Source organism: Cydia amplana, chromosome 13 (assembly GCF_948474715.1).
Source record: "Cydia amplana chromosome 13, ilCydAmpl1.1, whole genome shotgun sequence".
Lineage (NCBI taxonomy): Eukaryota > Metazoa > Arthropoda > Insecta > Lepidoptera > Tortricidae > Cydia > Cydia amplana.
This window is the reverse complement of record NC_086081.1, coordinates 2,326,302-2,341,674: the sequence shown is the minus strand read 5'-3', so window position 1 is coordinate 2,341,674 and position 15,373 is coordinate 2,326,302. Positions and strand designations below refer to the sequence as shown.

The following is a 15,373-nucleotide window of genomic DNA, read 5'->3' as shown; positions in this document are numbered from 1 at the left end:
TTTGTAAAATATACCTCAAATTATCCCTAATATCCTCATATCTAACCCTAATAAAGCAATTTTGAAATTATTTACATTTAGGTTTTTTTTTTAATTTTTCAATTTTACAAAGTGTAATAATAGCCCTGCCGAATTACTCAATACGAGTAATAATGTCATTCGGGTAAAATAAGAGTATTGAAACTTGCTTTTTCTACTCCCGTACTTTTATTTGTCATTTAAAGGGTCGTGCACACACCTTTAAACCCCTAACTTATAGTTATCAACACAAGTCTTTAGTCTATTCCCCAAAAAAATATTTGTGCATACACGCAGTATCTTTTTGGCACTTCTACGATACTTCGTGTAATCACCATTTAAAAAATATTGTATGGAATACATTGTTTCCAACCTAATTTTAATTGTCATTTCTGACAGATGAGTAAACCATAGACATGTTTTGGTTAATGGTACGATTATTTTCATATTTATAGGGCTGTATCTCCTAAACCGTGCGTCGTAGCACAAAAATAATCAAATTTTCGTTCCCCTTTGAAACTCCTAAGTAATATTTAGAAAACACGAAAAACAAAAAAAAATAAAGAATTTTTTTTTTATAGGGTTGTATCTCCTAAACCGTGCGTCGTAGCGCAAAAATATTAAAATTTTCATTCCTCTGTAAGAAACCCTAATTAATATTTAAAAAAAAAACACAAAAAAGAGATTAAAAAAAAAACAAAAAAACTTTATAATGCTGTATCTCCTAAACCGTGCGTCGTAGCGCAAAAATAATCAAATTTTCGTTCCCCTTTAAGAAATCCCTAAGTAAGATTTAAAAAACACAAAAAAAGAAAAAAAAAAGAAAAAAGAGGAAGAAAAATATTTATAGGGCTGTATCTCCTAAACCGTGCGTCGTAGCGCAAAAATAATAAAATTTTCGTTCCCCTTAAGAAACCCACGCACTGAACAACCTATCACATTAGGACATGAAACAATCATCATCATCCATTTTTATTATTATTTCATTGCATTTCAAAGTAAGTGCTTGGTCGTAGAAAAAGTATTGTATGCAACGTTGTTTAACCGAGTCAAAAAATACTAGTGGCGTCTTTATTAACAATTTTCGGTTGTTGTTTGTTGTTATTGTTACTCACGCCACTCGCCTTTTTTGACCTCTCTTAAACAACAGTTGCATAAAATACTATTACATGTTCCTTTGGTAATATCTAAGCTTTAAGTAAGAAAAAGTTCTGATGAGTGGGGGGTGGAGAACTCGGGAAAGGGGGGACGTTAAAGGTGAGTTTTTTCGGTTAATTCTTTCTTAATTATTACATAGACACTTTTTACTACGACTTATAGATTCCGAGATATAAGCGACTTTCTGAAAAAAACCGTTATATATTAATTTTATGCTTTATTTTTAAATATTTAATTGAGAGATTCATAGATCACACTATGTAAAATTGAAAAATAAAAAAAACCTAAATGTATATAATTTCAAAATTGCTTTATTAGGGTTAGATATGAGGATATTAGGTAAAAGATTAGAGGTATATTTTACAAAAAAAATTTTACCGTATTGTATCTGGAGAATCCCAAACTTAATTGGTATGTTTTGAAAATTATTTATATTATAATTAAAAAAAAAATACTGAAATGTAATGATGTGATATATGTTTGGAATCGGCTCAGAAAGCCCTTTCGTTTAATACCAAACACGATAGGTTTTTAAACAATATTTTTTTATTCCTTACAAAAAAAGATGACGTCATCGTCGTTTTTTTTTATTTGTTGGTGCTTCGGGTCAAATTGTTTCAAATGTTCTAAAGATCAATCGTACCGATTTTCATACCTTTAACATCATTTGCAGCATTTTACTGAATTTCTCGGTGTACCGCCAGCGCTATATAGGTATACTTGGTCAACCAGATCTTGACAGTAGAAAAAGTCGGCAATTTTGAAAAATGTAGGCGCGAAGGGATATCGTCCCATGGAAGATTTGAATTTCGTGCCTTTTTTTACTGACAAGATTTGGTTGACCAGCTATATACATATTATACTACACTTTGCCTACGCCTTTGCTTTAAACTTTTTTTAACAAGTTTTCACAGACAATTAATAATTTGACATAGACACATCAAGGCGGTTTGTTTACAAAGGGGCCTATCGGGAAGTGCGAAAATCGAAACTCAGCTATTTGCCTCTTTATCTCTCGAATATGCAAGAGTGATAGAGAGGTTAGATAACAATATTTCTAATTTCTGACTGTATTTTTCTTTAAATATTTTCAAATATAATTAAGTTGCGTTGTTTTATCACAAAGTTAAAAAGACTTAAAAGACCACTGTCTGTATCATCACCATCAGATCAACTCGATGGTAACCATAAAAATATTGTATTGTCACCCATATTACATATTATGTACTTATGTAAATTTTCAGCTTCATTGAACACCCGAGAAGTGGGTCAAATCTAGACACGCGGTAGCGTGTCCAGCCAAGTTCAAAGAAAAAGGAACTGGCGACGCAGCAACCGTGTGTAATATTACACGAACCATTTCGAGCTACTTTTGACCCCTTCACAACTTGAAACCTACTTAACCTACACACATGAAATTTGGCACATGTATTCAAGTCCCTTAGCTTGTTCAAAATACACTATTTCATAAACATAGCTCAAACAGTTATTGATAAATTAACGTTTAAAAACCGGCATTTTTGTGACTGCCTGACATATAGATCAAAAACCTAACCCACTTCCAGGTGACCTAGAAACTTGAAATTTGGCATCAAGGTAGACTATTAGGTGTATATAGAAGGAAAAATGTGAAAATTGGAAATGATTGATATTTTGATGGAAAAAAAATTATTAATACTTATAGACCAAAAACCTAACCCACTTCTAGATTACTTAGAAACTTGATATTTGGCAAGGTAGACTATTAGGTGCATATAGAAGGAAAAATGTGAAAACTGGAAATTATTGATATTTCGATGGAAAAAAAATAATTAATACTTATAGACCAAAAACCTAACCCACTTCTAGATGACTTAGAAACTTGATATTTGGCATCAAGGTAGAATATTAGGTGCATATAGAGGGAAAAATCTGAAAACTGGAAATTATTGATATATCGATGGAAAAAAAACATACTTATAAACCAAAAACCTAACCCACTTCTAGATTACTTAGAAACTTGATATTTGGAATGAAAGTAGACTATAAGGCGTATACACTTTTTGACAATTAACCGCGCGTTAGCGAGGGTCTCCTTTTCAGCTTAGGCAAACTGCTTTCATGATGAATACTATAGTAATTTCTGTACAAAAAGTAATGATATCTCAACAAAAACATAAATGTGAAATGAGAGCCAAGTTCAATATTGAGAATATGTGTCGTTGTTGACTCGCCGACAAAAGAATTGAGATCTATATGGGTGCCAAGTTCTGTGCTGTGTAGAAAATCCTGAAATTATAAAGGATTTGTCTTGGCTAGTTTTTACGTATAGGCATATAGGTAATATATATTTTTCTGTTAGTTTTTCAAAAATTTGGTTTGTTGTTAAAAACTAGCCAAGACAAATCCTTTATAATTTCAGGATTTTCTACACAGCACAGAACTTGGCACCCATATAGATCTCAATTCTTTTGTCGGCGAGTCAACAACGACACGTATTCTCAATATTGAACTTGGCTCTCATTTCACATTTATGTTTTTGTTGGGATTTAATTTGCATGATTTGATTGGAACCACATTGGAACAGACAGACAACCAACGGGACAGATAAAACTAAGTAAAAGCTTGAAAAAATGTGGCTTTTTCAATTTCTATTGCAACTTCAGATGAAAACGGGGTCTCTATTGTTTCCCAAATAGTTTTAAGCCATAATGTATTGTTTGCTCGAATTTTCGTTAGTCATAATTCATTTAGTTCAGAAACGCGTCACTTTTCAGGATTGCCATAAAACAAATCTAACCTAACCTAACCTATCTATAGGATAACCTAACTAAAATCTTGAAATGTTAACGGTTTCAGTTTTATGAGTAATGATAATATGACAAACAATACATTATGACTTAAAACTTTATGGGAAACAACGGGACCCCATGAAAACGTCCTTATTGAAGCATAAGGACCCTTAATTTATGGAAAGCCACATATAACAACCAATTCGAGGCTACTAGGTGGCAAAATACGACTAGGTAGGTCAAATACACGAGAGTATTAAAATAAGGATTTATATTTGGCCAAATATTCTTGTGACAAAGTTATTCTTCCTCGCGTTATCTCGATTTTGCCACGGATCATGAGAACCTATTGTTCTCTTGACAATTAATCCCAAGGATTGACGTAGGCACTAGTTTTTCCGAAAGCAACTGCCATCTGACCTTCCAACCCAGAGGGTAAACTAGGCCTTATTGGGATCTGTTAGGCTGTTAAAGTTTAAAGTTACCTACTCGTAAGTCTCGTAACACAACATATAAGTTTCACATAACAAAATTACTTACATATATATATATTATGTACCTAAACATATTACTTTTCTAAAAAAAGGACTGAAATCTAGTGCTGCGAAGAAACGGTATTTTTGTTCGGCTTTTTTGTTGCTATTTTGGCATATGGATACATGGTAGAAGAAGTAAGTATGGAATCCTCCTCCGTTTTGCGTGGTCCGACGCACCTGGCCGGGTTTTCGCGATTTTCCGTCAATGTCTGTCAATACCTTATTTCTTACGAACACCTAAAATAATAAGTTTAAAATTAATCTCAATGTCTCCAGTTTGCTGTTCATTCAACCTGACAAAATCCAAATTTCTAAGGCAATATACGACCGCTGTCTTATATAAGCCATTAAAATTCATCATGAATAACCCCACGTTGCGTTGTTATAAATTTAATTAAATAAATAATTATTTTATTTAATTTATAACAACTAATTAGGCATAGCGTCCAATTTAGAATATGACACAGGCACTAGTTCTTACGAATTTTACCTTAATTTATTAATCAAAGGACCTGAGGTAAAAGTGAGAAGAGGTTAATAAGCAGATGCACCAGCTAGTCGCCGACGCTCCGCTTCCCCCGGGATTAGCCCTTAAGCCTGCACCTAATAGACTGGCTCATAGGGGGCTATGAGCTTGCTGTTGCGTCAATTTTCATTTTTAGAAAAAAAAACTAGTCTACTAACTACTAACAACACAATAAATGCTTATTTTGCCGCATTCTTCACTATCTCTCCCTATTTCACTGCCATCTAACCCAGAGGACAAAAATATAGCTTATTGTGGCTACTGGCTACTCCGTCTTCCTCATGACTCATGATATTTTACTTCACCATAAAGTAATTGGTGTAATATCAAATGATATTTTTCACACAAGTTACAAGAAGTTCATTGCTAAGAGCCGGGGTTAGGACCCACGACGATTGGTTTAAAATTTAAACTTTATATATAATTTGTTACCTAGTAATTATACTAAATCTGTTTTCTTTTTGACATTTAGTGGTATATGTATTGCTGTATGTTTATTGTCAAGTTTTTTTTAATTCTGGACAATTGTCATATATTCGTTTTCATGATAGATCTACACCAACGCAACTGCATGTCATGTTCTTGCGGTTTATTTTTATAACGCCAAGATCAAAATTTGACTGTTAACTCCATCTTGCGTCGAGTAGAGGAATCAAAAAACTATAGAAAATAGAAATGCAGTTTACTCTATGCCATAGAATCCCCTTTTAAATGTCATAAATCCAAACATGGCGGCCATACCAATAGACAAACAAGTCTAGCGATGAAATGATTTGTTTACATGAGATTCACTGACAGATAATGATCTTTACCTATTCGACAACCCATGATTGTTCAGATTCAAATGAACTTCAACATGCGACGTCAAAAGTGGCATGTCGAATAAGGCCCCTGGTTTTTTTCTTATTATCAATTATCATAGACCTATTGGTCTCGCTGGCCATTAGGCCGATTGTCCACAATGAGGAAGCGTATCGGCTGTTCATTGGCAGGAAATTGCCACAATTGACGTCCACATCGTCGGTGTTTTCGGGAGTTAACGGTGACCTTATAAGGAGCTTGATTCATTCATTCATTCATTCTCACACATATTTTTTTTAAGTTAGATGAATGTCCCATCTGTTACTTACTCTTTTTTGTGAGTCCCAAGATACAGGCTTAGCCTAGTTTGGGGCTTACAGGACACGACACCTTTTGTGCATGCTACTGTATTCTTAATTATTATCAATAAATTTATTCTTATTCTCAGGTTTCTATTGAGAAAACACGCTAAAACACGTCAAGAGGGGGTTGGAAGGAACTTGTAGTATAAAACCAAAACATTGTTTATTTGACGACCATTTAATACAACAATCAGACAGTTACAAAAGTAATGTTAGGTGTAAGAAATATGCGAGGAAACTCAACAGGTCTTTGAATGCCATCTGCCCACTTAGTCAAACAGTTTCCTTTGTCCTTTCGATGTCCAAATATAGTCTGTCAAACAACTTTGTCAGTAAAAAAATTCGCGAATTTCTATACGCCAAATTTTTTTTAATTTAAGTACCGCTTTTTTCTACTGACGGACAGATTATAGGTATTATTCACGTTTTCCTTGCATTATCATCTTCGAGTTTGTCACCCAAGGATAAAACAGTCCTATCAAGTCTGAACATACATTTTATTAAGTAAGACTTATCTTAATTTGTTTGAGCAGTTAGGATAAGTAGGTACCTACACTGGGATCTTTAGTGCAAAATCTGACCATTATCAACCATGTTTTTTCAAACCCAACATCTAATAAGTATCGATTGCAACTACTTATTAGAAAAAAGACTTAAAAACAATTTGGTAATTAGGTTATTCATTTACGTATAAGTTATTACCAGTGATCGTTAATTTTCCAGCAATTTTGATAAAGGATTTTCTTCAATTTTTTTCTAGGGAGAGGATTGGTTAAGGTTAATATTACTGTTATTAACCCTAATTATATATCTATTCCACCTAGAGTAGGGCATACAGATACTTTTAACCAACAATGCTGCACCAAAATTGCTGGAAAATTAACGATCACTGGTTACTTATAAATGGTGAATTTCAGGTGTAATCAAATAAACGGCAAAATATATGAATGTAACCAAGAGACTCCATGTTAAGACGATTATATCCACCTCGAAGAGATCATGCTTCTGCCTATATATATATGGTTGATATATCTTAAGTTTCACGGCATATCTAATAATTAAAGTTATTACCTATAGGTATATACAGGGTGGAGCCGGGAGCGTTAGAAATATTAACGTGATTAATAAGTGAAAAATAAAGAAAAATAAAGTACGTAGCGTAATAATTCCCCATTTGCATACAAGTCCTTCGTTCTGTTCCACCCGATATAATTTATAATAGATATATGTCGGCGGCCGGTCTTTTTTTTTTTTCTTGTGTAATATTTTGACGGTGGTCAAATTAAACCAATAGATACGAGTAGGGTAGGGTCGTTAGATTGCTTCAGATCGAATAGCAAACAGTCCAGAAATAGGAGCCCTGCGGCCCCTGCGGGGCTCCGTCGATTCAGGGAACGAGACAATGATTTTCACGTTTCCCGATATGCGCAGGAATTTCGTGAGCTGGCAGATATTGCGAACGGCCGCCGACATGAAATAGTAAAAAAAAACGACAATATCAAATTAATATTTATAAAGTACGTAAAACGGGGTGACTTTAGGCAATTTTGGGGATACTTTGATAGTTTTAAAACGGCCACTAAATTAGCATTATTCATTATTTTCACGAACTGTTCGTGTAACAAGTTAGATTATTATACATTCTTGTTTACCTACTACTAACTCCGAATAAAAATATGTTACGGCTGAAAAACAGAAATTTCGAAGTCGCCCCTGCATTTCAAAATCACCCCGGTTTACCGTAAGTTCTACTCTCACTGTTTAATAACTTAATAGTTAAAACGACTGATAGCCAGGGACAGTGAAGTACATAATGATAGCCAAACTTATCATACGATATTAACTTTTATTATTCTTTAATACGTATACACATTAATGACAGATAATAGTAATACTATAGATGTTTTTCATTACAATTTAAAAGATTTGGCAAATAGAATACAAACATTATAATTTATAACTATTAATAAAATAATATCGGTGTACATATTAAGTAGTTTTCGGGATTTTCAAATCACCTATCTACTTAGTCTCAGCATAGATTACATACAGGGTGCTTCCTGTAACAGGAGCAATAAATTAAACTGTAGGCTGTACTCCTCAACTGACCAACATTTGTTCAGCAACTTTTGAAAATAACTCATGTTTTGATTTTTATTACACTTTAAAGTTTATTCTAAGACGCAATGTATTGCAAATTTTGTTATGTTTAAAGCGTGACAAGCAACCTCAAATCAAACACACTGATGTCAGCGTACATTGAAGGCAATATTTATTTTGTATAAAAAGAGGAAGTCTAAAGGATTCATAATTTTTAAAAGTTGCTGAACAAATGTTGGTCAGTTTGAGGATTACAGCCTTTAGTTTAATTTATTGCTCCTGTTACAGGAAGCACCCTGTATACTTAAAATTAAGCATCGATATGATACGATTTATACGATACAATGAAACTACCTACTTTAAATGAGTAGTCATAACTATCATAATTAATACGATTTAGAATATACTGCCTCCCTAAAAACATTTTCTTAAAAAAAATACAATTGGGTAGATACTTAGGTACCTGAGGTACCTCCAATTTGCACTATGTCTGTTTAAAAAAACAGTAATATAGGTATACCTAATTTAGTAACGTTAAATCTGTTCTTTGAATACATACTTATACGTATTAGAGAAAGCACGGTAATGTACTTATACCTACTCTTAAAATACTTATTTTATTTTAGTCATAAAACGGGAAATATCATGTCCATAAGTCATCCAAAATTTGTCTCAAATAATACCAAACATTTTTGACAAATCGCCGGTACTTTTCTGTGATATTTCCTACTCGTAGTATCACGGTAATTATACAGTATAAAAAAATCAACCAGAAGCCCTAGATGCCGACTCTTCGCAATAGAATATTCTTTACAGTAGGTACATATGATGCTACTTTACCGCCCTAGTACCTACGGTAATTAGCACAATACGTGCTTATTTCGAAAATTTAAAGGGCCATATGTACTGTAAAACGTTGTACAATACACGTGCGAAAAGGTAATTCGCAAGTCGTGTCGATTTAAAATACTCCTTTCAGACGTATTTCAATTTATCGCCACTCGTTGCGAATTTCGTACTTTTCGCACTTGTATCGTAATGTACTATTATAATCAGTATTATTGCGCCGTAAACGGAGTACGTTCTCGAGAACGGCACAACTATACAAGTATGCACACCTCAATAAAATAATACTGTGTCAGAAAAGAAACGATTGATTCATTAAAAATAGAGACAGACAACAGGCGAACTTAACAATATGAATAAAAGCCGTGATACACATTACCTCCGTATATTTTTATAATAACCACGAAATCTACTAAAATATGGATAAGTAAAGACCCGTTCAGACGGATTTGACCAGGAAAAAAAATTGGCGTTAATCTCATCCAGCTTCCATAATTGTACACAATTTCATAGTGGAATCGGCGAGCCAATGTCCTTTAATTCATTTTGCGTCCACACCACCTTATTAAATTGACAATTTAATCAGATTGGGCGAAAAATTGTCCCGTCTTGACTGGCCTTAATTATAAACATGTTAGGTTAGAGCATTTAGAAAGCTTAAAATAACTTATTCTATACTTGTATTCATAGTTAATCATTAAATAATAACAGTTTAGTATCGATTCATGTACGAGTAGATAGTAGATTCAACGAATTCTTTTCAATCATGTCGTTATTTCATAGGAATTAGAGTAGGTACTTAGTATTAATGCGTATCGAGATCACAAGGTTTTTTACTAAATAACAGAGGAACATGCAAATAATAAGCTATGTCCAATTGTCTACACCAGTGCACTTTCACATTCAATTGCTGTCATTCTGAGAGATGGAACCTATTCCAATCCTGTATTGAGCATCAAACGCAGACAAACATGACGGCGCACTGGCTGGACTTACAATATTCAGAATAAGCTATTTTCACGTACGGAAAAATCGGCATCGTGTCAGGCGTTCTTACAGAGCGTATAATCACTTGGGGCGGCTTCCGAAACGGGGGACAGAGCGGGCCGAAGAACTGGTTCCGTCCACAGACCATGGGCCGGTTGTTGTGTATACGTCTACCGGCCAAGCCCCGCCCACAGCAAACCCGGGTCGTGCCGGTTCGCGCCGGGGTATATGTGGTCTTCCACCAAGGATCTGCGGTTGTAAGATCTAAGTACAAGGAAGGAACTTTGTTAGTCTTAGTGTGACTTGTGGTGATAGAATAGTGGTGGAAGTACAGAGAAAGTAGTGAAAGGGATCTATTGTGACTCGGAACTTGTACCTTAATATTATCGGAACTCTTTTTGCAATGAGAATAACTTAATCGCGCTAAACAGGACGTACTTAGATGTGGCAATCGCATTTAGTCTGCGTCTTCTAGTTCCAGGTTAAGAATTAAAAACAATAGACCAATTTTATTATTGTGGCGTTATCTAATATTATACTCTGGCACACTCACTTTGTCAGTAGAAATAGGCGGTAAATTTTAAAAATGGAGACGCGTGCCATAGAAAATTTGAATTTCTTCTCTACTCACAAAGTGTGTTTGAGTATTAATATCTCGTAGCTCACGGCAAAAAATCCCTCAGAGGGGCTACCGCAAAAACCGAATTTCGCAAATTGCGGGGATCTTTCTCTTTTACTCCAATGAAGGCGTAATAAGAGTGACAGAGAGAAATGCCCGCAATTTGCGAAATTCGGTTTTCGCGGTAACCCCTCAGGTTGTTTATTTTTGTCGATGTTGCAATTGTACCAATTGTTTTGTAATTTTAATTAATCAAATCAGACTTTGCTAGTGGAAAATATATACCCTAGACAGAATTAATTTTTATATTGAGTTGTTATTTAAGTAGGAAGCCAGCTCTGCTTTAACAATTTGATATGATTTTCGTCTCATTTTGATACGACGTTGCTTGAGTCGTGTCATCAGGCATCGCACGGGCACTAATAAGTGTGATCGAAACGCCTCATGAAGAGATATGAGATGACTCATGAGACCTTACTGTAAAAAACGACTGGTGTACTGTACACGGTCATGGTCGTAGTTGAAAGGTCCTATTTAAGTTGAAAATAATTTTAAATTGTAAACACTGAACACAGAATCGGCACAACGCCCTGATTCTCCAAAACTTTGACAAATCAATTAAAAGTAAGAGATTTAAATAACAACAATATGACATTGTTTTTCATTTACCGCCATCCGTTTAGCTGAGGCCTGAGAATGACACTCACGGGTAACCATTTAAGATGAATGATAATGTTTCGAACTGCTGCCTGAAAAGTAAGCAAGTCGAACTGCAACTGTCAGACTTATCCTTTTCAATCGAATGTCTTACTCGTACATTGTTATTTTGTAATTTTACAAAACGAATTGATCGAACATATTTTCTATCTAAATGATATTTGGAGAATTATCTATAAAAAGGTACCTTATTGTCGATGGCGCTTACGCCGCACAGCGTCGCGCGGCATTGTATTTATATCGGAGCATCGTTAATAATGGCGTTAGCGCCATCGACAATAAGGTCCCTTTTCATAGATAACGTCACATTTTAACAAGGTCTAACGCATTCTAGGGAAGCCGTTGCTGTCGAATTGATGAGGTTTGGTAGAAATGTGAACCGTCAAGTCTAGTAGCCTTACCACGACTGCCTTAGCAGTCAAACTGACATATTCGCTAACGTCTGCGTATTTCACTTTATATACATCTCGCTCGCACTAATATGCGAGTACGAGCGAGATGCATAGAAAGTAAGTTACGGTCACGCTAGTAAATATGGCATTGCCAACATGATGGTGGTGGCCGTATAGGTACTATCTATCAACTCTCTGGACAAAAGTAGTCAAAACGCATGTTGAAAAATGTAAATAATTTTTGATTCTCCTTAACTAATATAGAAATGAGCAGTACATATTTTATTTATACGTGTTATCTCCGCCATGTGTAAGCTTATTGGGGTGGTACTGGGCTTTTGAGTGCCGCATAGACCAAGTATTGATCTATTGTGACGGCCCTTTAAAGTTCATTACTAATGCACGTTGGATCCAAAAAATTACAGATTCTTTGGGCCGTAACGTTCTGTACCTCAGGGTTGCAATTGCAATACGTGCCGCCCTAAGTAGGTAAGTACTTCTTTTTGACATTAGTGGTCCACAGGAACAGCGAATGTGCACTGCAGTCTCTTCTGACTACTGGCAGAACCTTAAGTTACTTACCTACAGTACTTAATGTGTAAGCTTAAGGAATATATCCATATTAAAATACCATTAATAAGAAGCCAATTCAATTAAGCCGCGAAAAGTAATGAAAAACGACACCGCATTTATACTTGGTCAACCAGACCTTGACAGTAGAAAAAGGCGGCAAATTTGATAAATGTAGGCGCGAAGGGATATCGTTCCATAGAAAATTTGAATTTCGCGCCTTATTTTACTGACAAGATTTGGTTGACCAGCTTTATCAGCTTAATTATTTTATTCGATGGGCGTTAATTAATTTGATTTTAACTGGTCGAATGTCTGACTGATTGCAATATTTTTAGTAGGTATGTGGGTAAAGCTCCGGTTTCCTAGGATATCGGTGCCGTCATATAGCGGCCGTCTCCATACAAAATACTACATCTCCATCAACTCCATCCATATTTAGCCCGTATTATTTTGTAAAATATAGTTGGTCAAACCAATTTGTAGTAAGAACCAGGAAAACTATACTCATCCTTTTCTTTTGAGTGCTAGTACTAGTGTAAGACAAATATAGTATGATTCTCTCTGTCTATGTTTGAAATGACAGTCCTTTGACAAACTATAAAATTAAATAAGACTAGTGTATCTACCTGATGTTGCCCGTGGGTCGGAGGGGCCGGAGCGCATGCAGTTTCCGCATCCCGCTCCCGCCGCCGCCTCCTGACGAACAAACAAACATTATATTCATATTAGAATACATTAGATTCGTAGATGAAAAGAAAAAAAGATGTGTAAACCTGTATAAGTATACATTATCGATTGATTTTAAAGACACGAGTCTCATCACTATTTACTATTGAATTTACCTCGCAAAAATCTATTTAGTAAGTCGTTTTTTGCAAAAATTAACGTAGCTATAGCTATGACTAACCGTTTAGCAGTGCAAGATCACTGTGACGAATCTTATTACCAATAGTTGTAATTGCCCGACGGGGTAATATGTACAACAATGTTGGCCTTTTTATATAAAAAAAACTCATTTTAAAGTATACAGACTGAACATTTTTGGATGCGAGTCTGAAAAAATAAAACGTAGATAACTAATCTACTGTATGAGGCAATCAATTGTCAGTAAAAGTACTGTAGATATTAGCAGTTTTCGGTAGTCAGAGTTGTACTTTGTAACTTGGGCGTTTTTTTTTGTTGTCCCCTACACTTTTTTTTCAAATTTGTGATTTTTTATGTTATTTCTACTCAGAATCACGAGCTCTTTCTATCCTAATAGGAGAAAAAAAGTGTCCTAAGGTTTTCATTTCCATTACGTCACCATTTTTCATAGACTTTGTATGGCGGTCGCGGAATGGAAAGATCGAAAAATGTATGGAAATTTTGGGACACTTTTTTTCTCCTATTAGGATAGAAAGAGCTCGTGATTCTGAGTAGAAATAACATAAAAAATCCCATATTTGAAAAAAAAAGTGTAGGGGACAACAAAAAAAAACGCCCACTTACCGGTCAAAATTGCTCCGCTGCACCTTAAATGTATTTTCTTTCTTTATTTCTTTATTTGATTTAAATGGTTTAAGTAAATTATTAAAGTAAATGGGCCTTCAGTATTAGTTTTAAAGGCCGGTAGTTTCTCGGCTCGTGCCAACCTTCAACTATATCACAAACGCAGTTTCCTTTATTCGAGTGTATATTCAAGTGCTTGAAACCCATTTCATAATTAGTTTTCTAAGCAAACAAATAAAACTACTACTAACAACTTTAAATTAACTAGTATCTAGTATTAATCTCGAATTAGAGTTAAGAGGAAAGGGGAAGCCGCTTTCCTCATATCCCGATACCTATTGACATTGCAGAAAAATTTTTTACATCTTTCGATGTATAGGCGTATAGGTACTAACTATATATTAAGGCCCTTTCGTCTGACTTTTTTTCGATTTTTTGATTATTAATTTATTATAAGAATTAGGAGCGAAAAACGATTTCCATAGAAATAATTAATTACCTCTAACTCTTATAATAGGTCGGTAGTAATTAAAAAAACATTAAAATAAAATTTAGGGGCATAGCATCTGTGGTTGTTAAGATAACTTGATATGAGTACATCTAATTGTGTCCAAATATTTTCAATAATTATAATATCCATATATTATATTTTTTCCTCAGTTACCCGTTGACCACGAATGCTGTAAAGGGTTCGAAACGTCGGGATGTATTTTAAATTCATTATACGCGATTTATTTCGTTTCCATCGTTTTCTATCAAAAAGGAAACTAATTATGTACATCTAATTAGTCATTACTTTTACTAAATTAGTCCAAGCCCGGTAAAACCGACTTCACTCACAATACCGTAGTCTCCAACTGATCCACAGGGAACTGAGTAGGTAGCAACACCACAATAGGACACATGCCAGTTGCCACACAAGATTGTCCGAGTTGTGAACTAAGTTAGATTACCTGCCGTCTCTGTAGGCAGGGAAAAATACGTGTGGGCTGTTACATTATGCTAATAGTTGCGAGTTATTGATAGGACTTGCTCACGCTCGATTTCATGTGTTTGGGTGATCGCAAAATAGATGTAGGTACAAGGAGCGAATGTGAAAAATAGGCCAAGTCCTATAGCTAGCTGATGACTCGATGCCCTTTTAGTAATAATAGCTTATAATAATATCTGTCCCTGTGCTGTGCAAAACCAAAGTTTGCAACTTTTATGAAAGCAATAAAGGATAATCCTGTGTCTAGGTGGCAATGACCCTGGGGTGTTTTGATTATTATAGAATCATGGCGCGATTATTAGAGAATTTTCAAAACTTGCAGTAATCCCATGAAATGTTTTCGGTATATTTTGCTGCACGTTTATTGCCAAACCATCTTCAGACGCCAATGAGTGACGCAAGTATTAAATCGGGAATATTTTGAAAAAAAAAAATCAAAAGGAAAATGTGGTAACTAAATATATGGGATGCTTACAGTTACTGCGTTT

At 34.8% G+C, this 15,373-nt stretch overlaps 1 protein-coding gene across 2 annotated transcripts in view; it reads right to left on the bottom strand.

Annotated features, from left to right (window-relative positions):
• Positions 1–10,141: 10,141 nt before the first annotated feature.
• LOC134653350 (uncharacterized) overlaps positions 10,142–15,373 on the bottom strand; it is a 41,876-nt gene continuing 36,644 nt past the window's right edge. For both annotated transcript variants that reach the window (XM_063508685.1, XM_063508686.1), the window contains exons 5-6: positions 13,033–13,102; positions 10,142–10,369 (exon numbers count right to left, since the gene is read on the bottom strand). In XM_063508685.1, the coding sequence (XP_063364755.1) occupies positions 10,276–10,369; positions 13,033–13,102 (164 nt within the window). In that variant the 3' untranslated portion in view covers positions 10,142–10,275. The remainder of the gene's footprint in view (positions 10,370–13,032; positions 13,103–15,373) is intronic.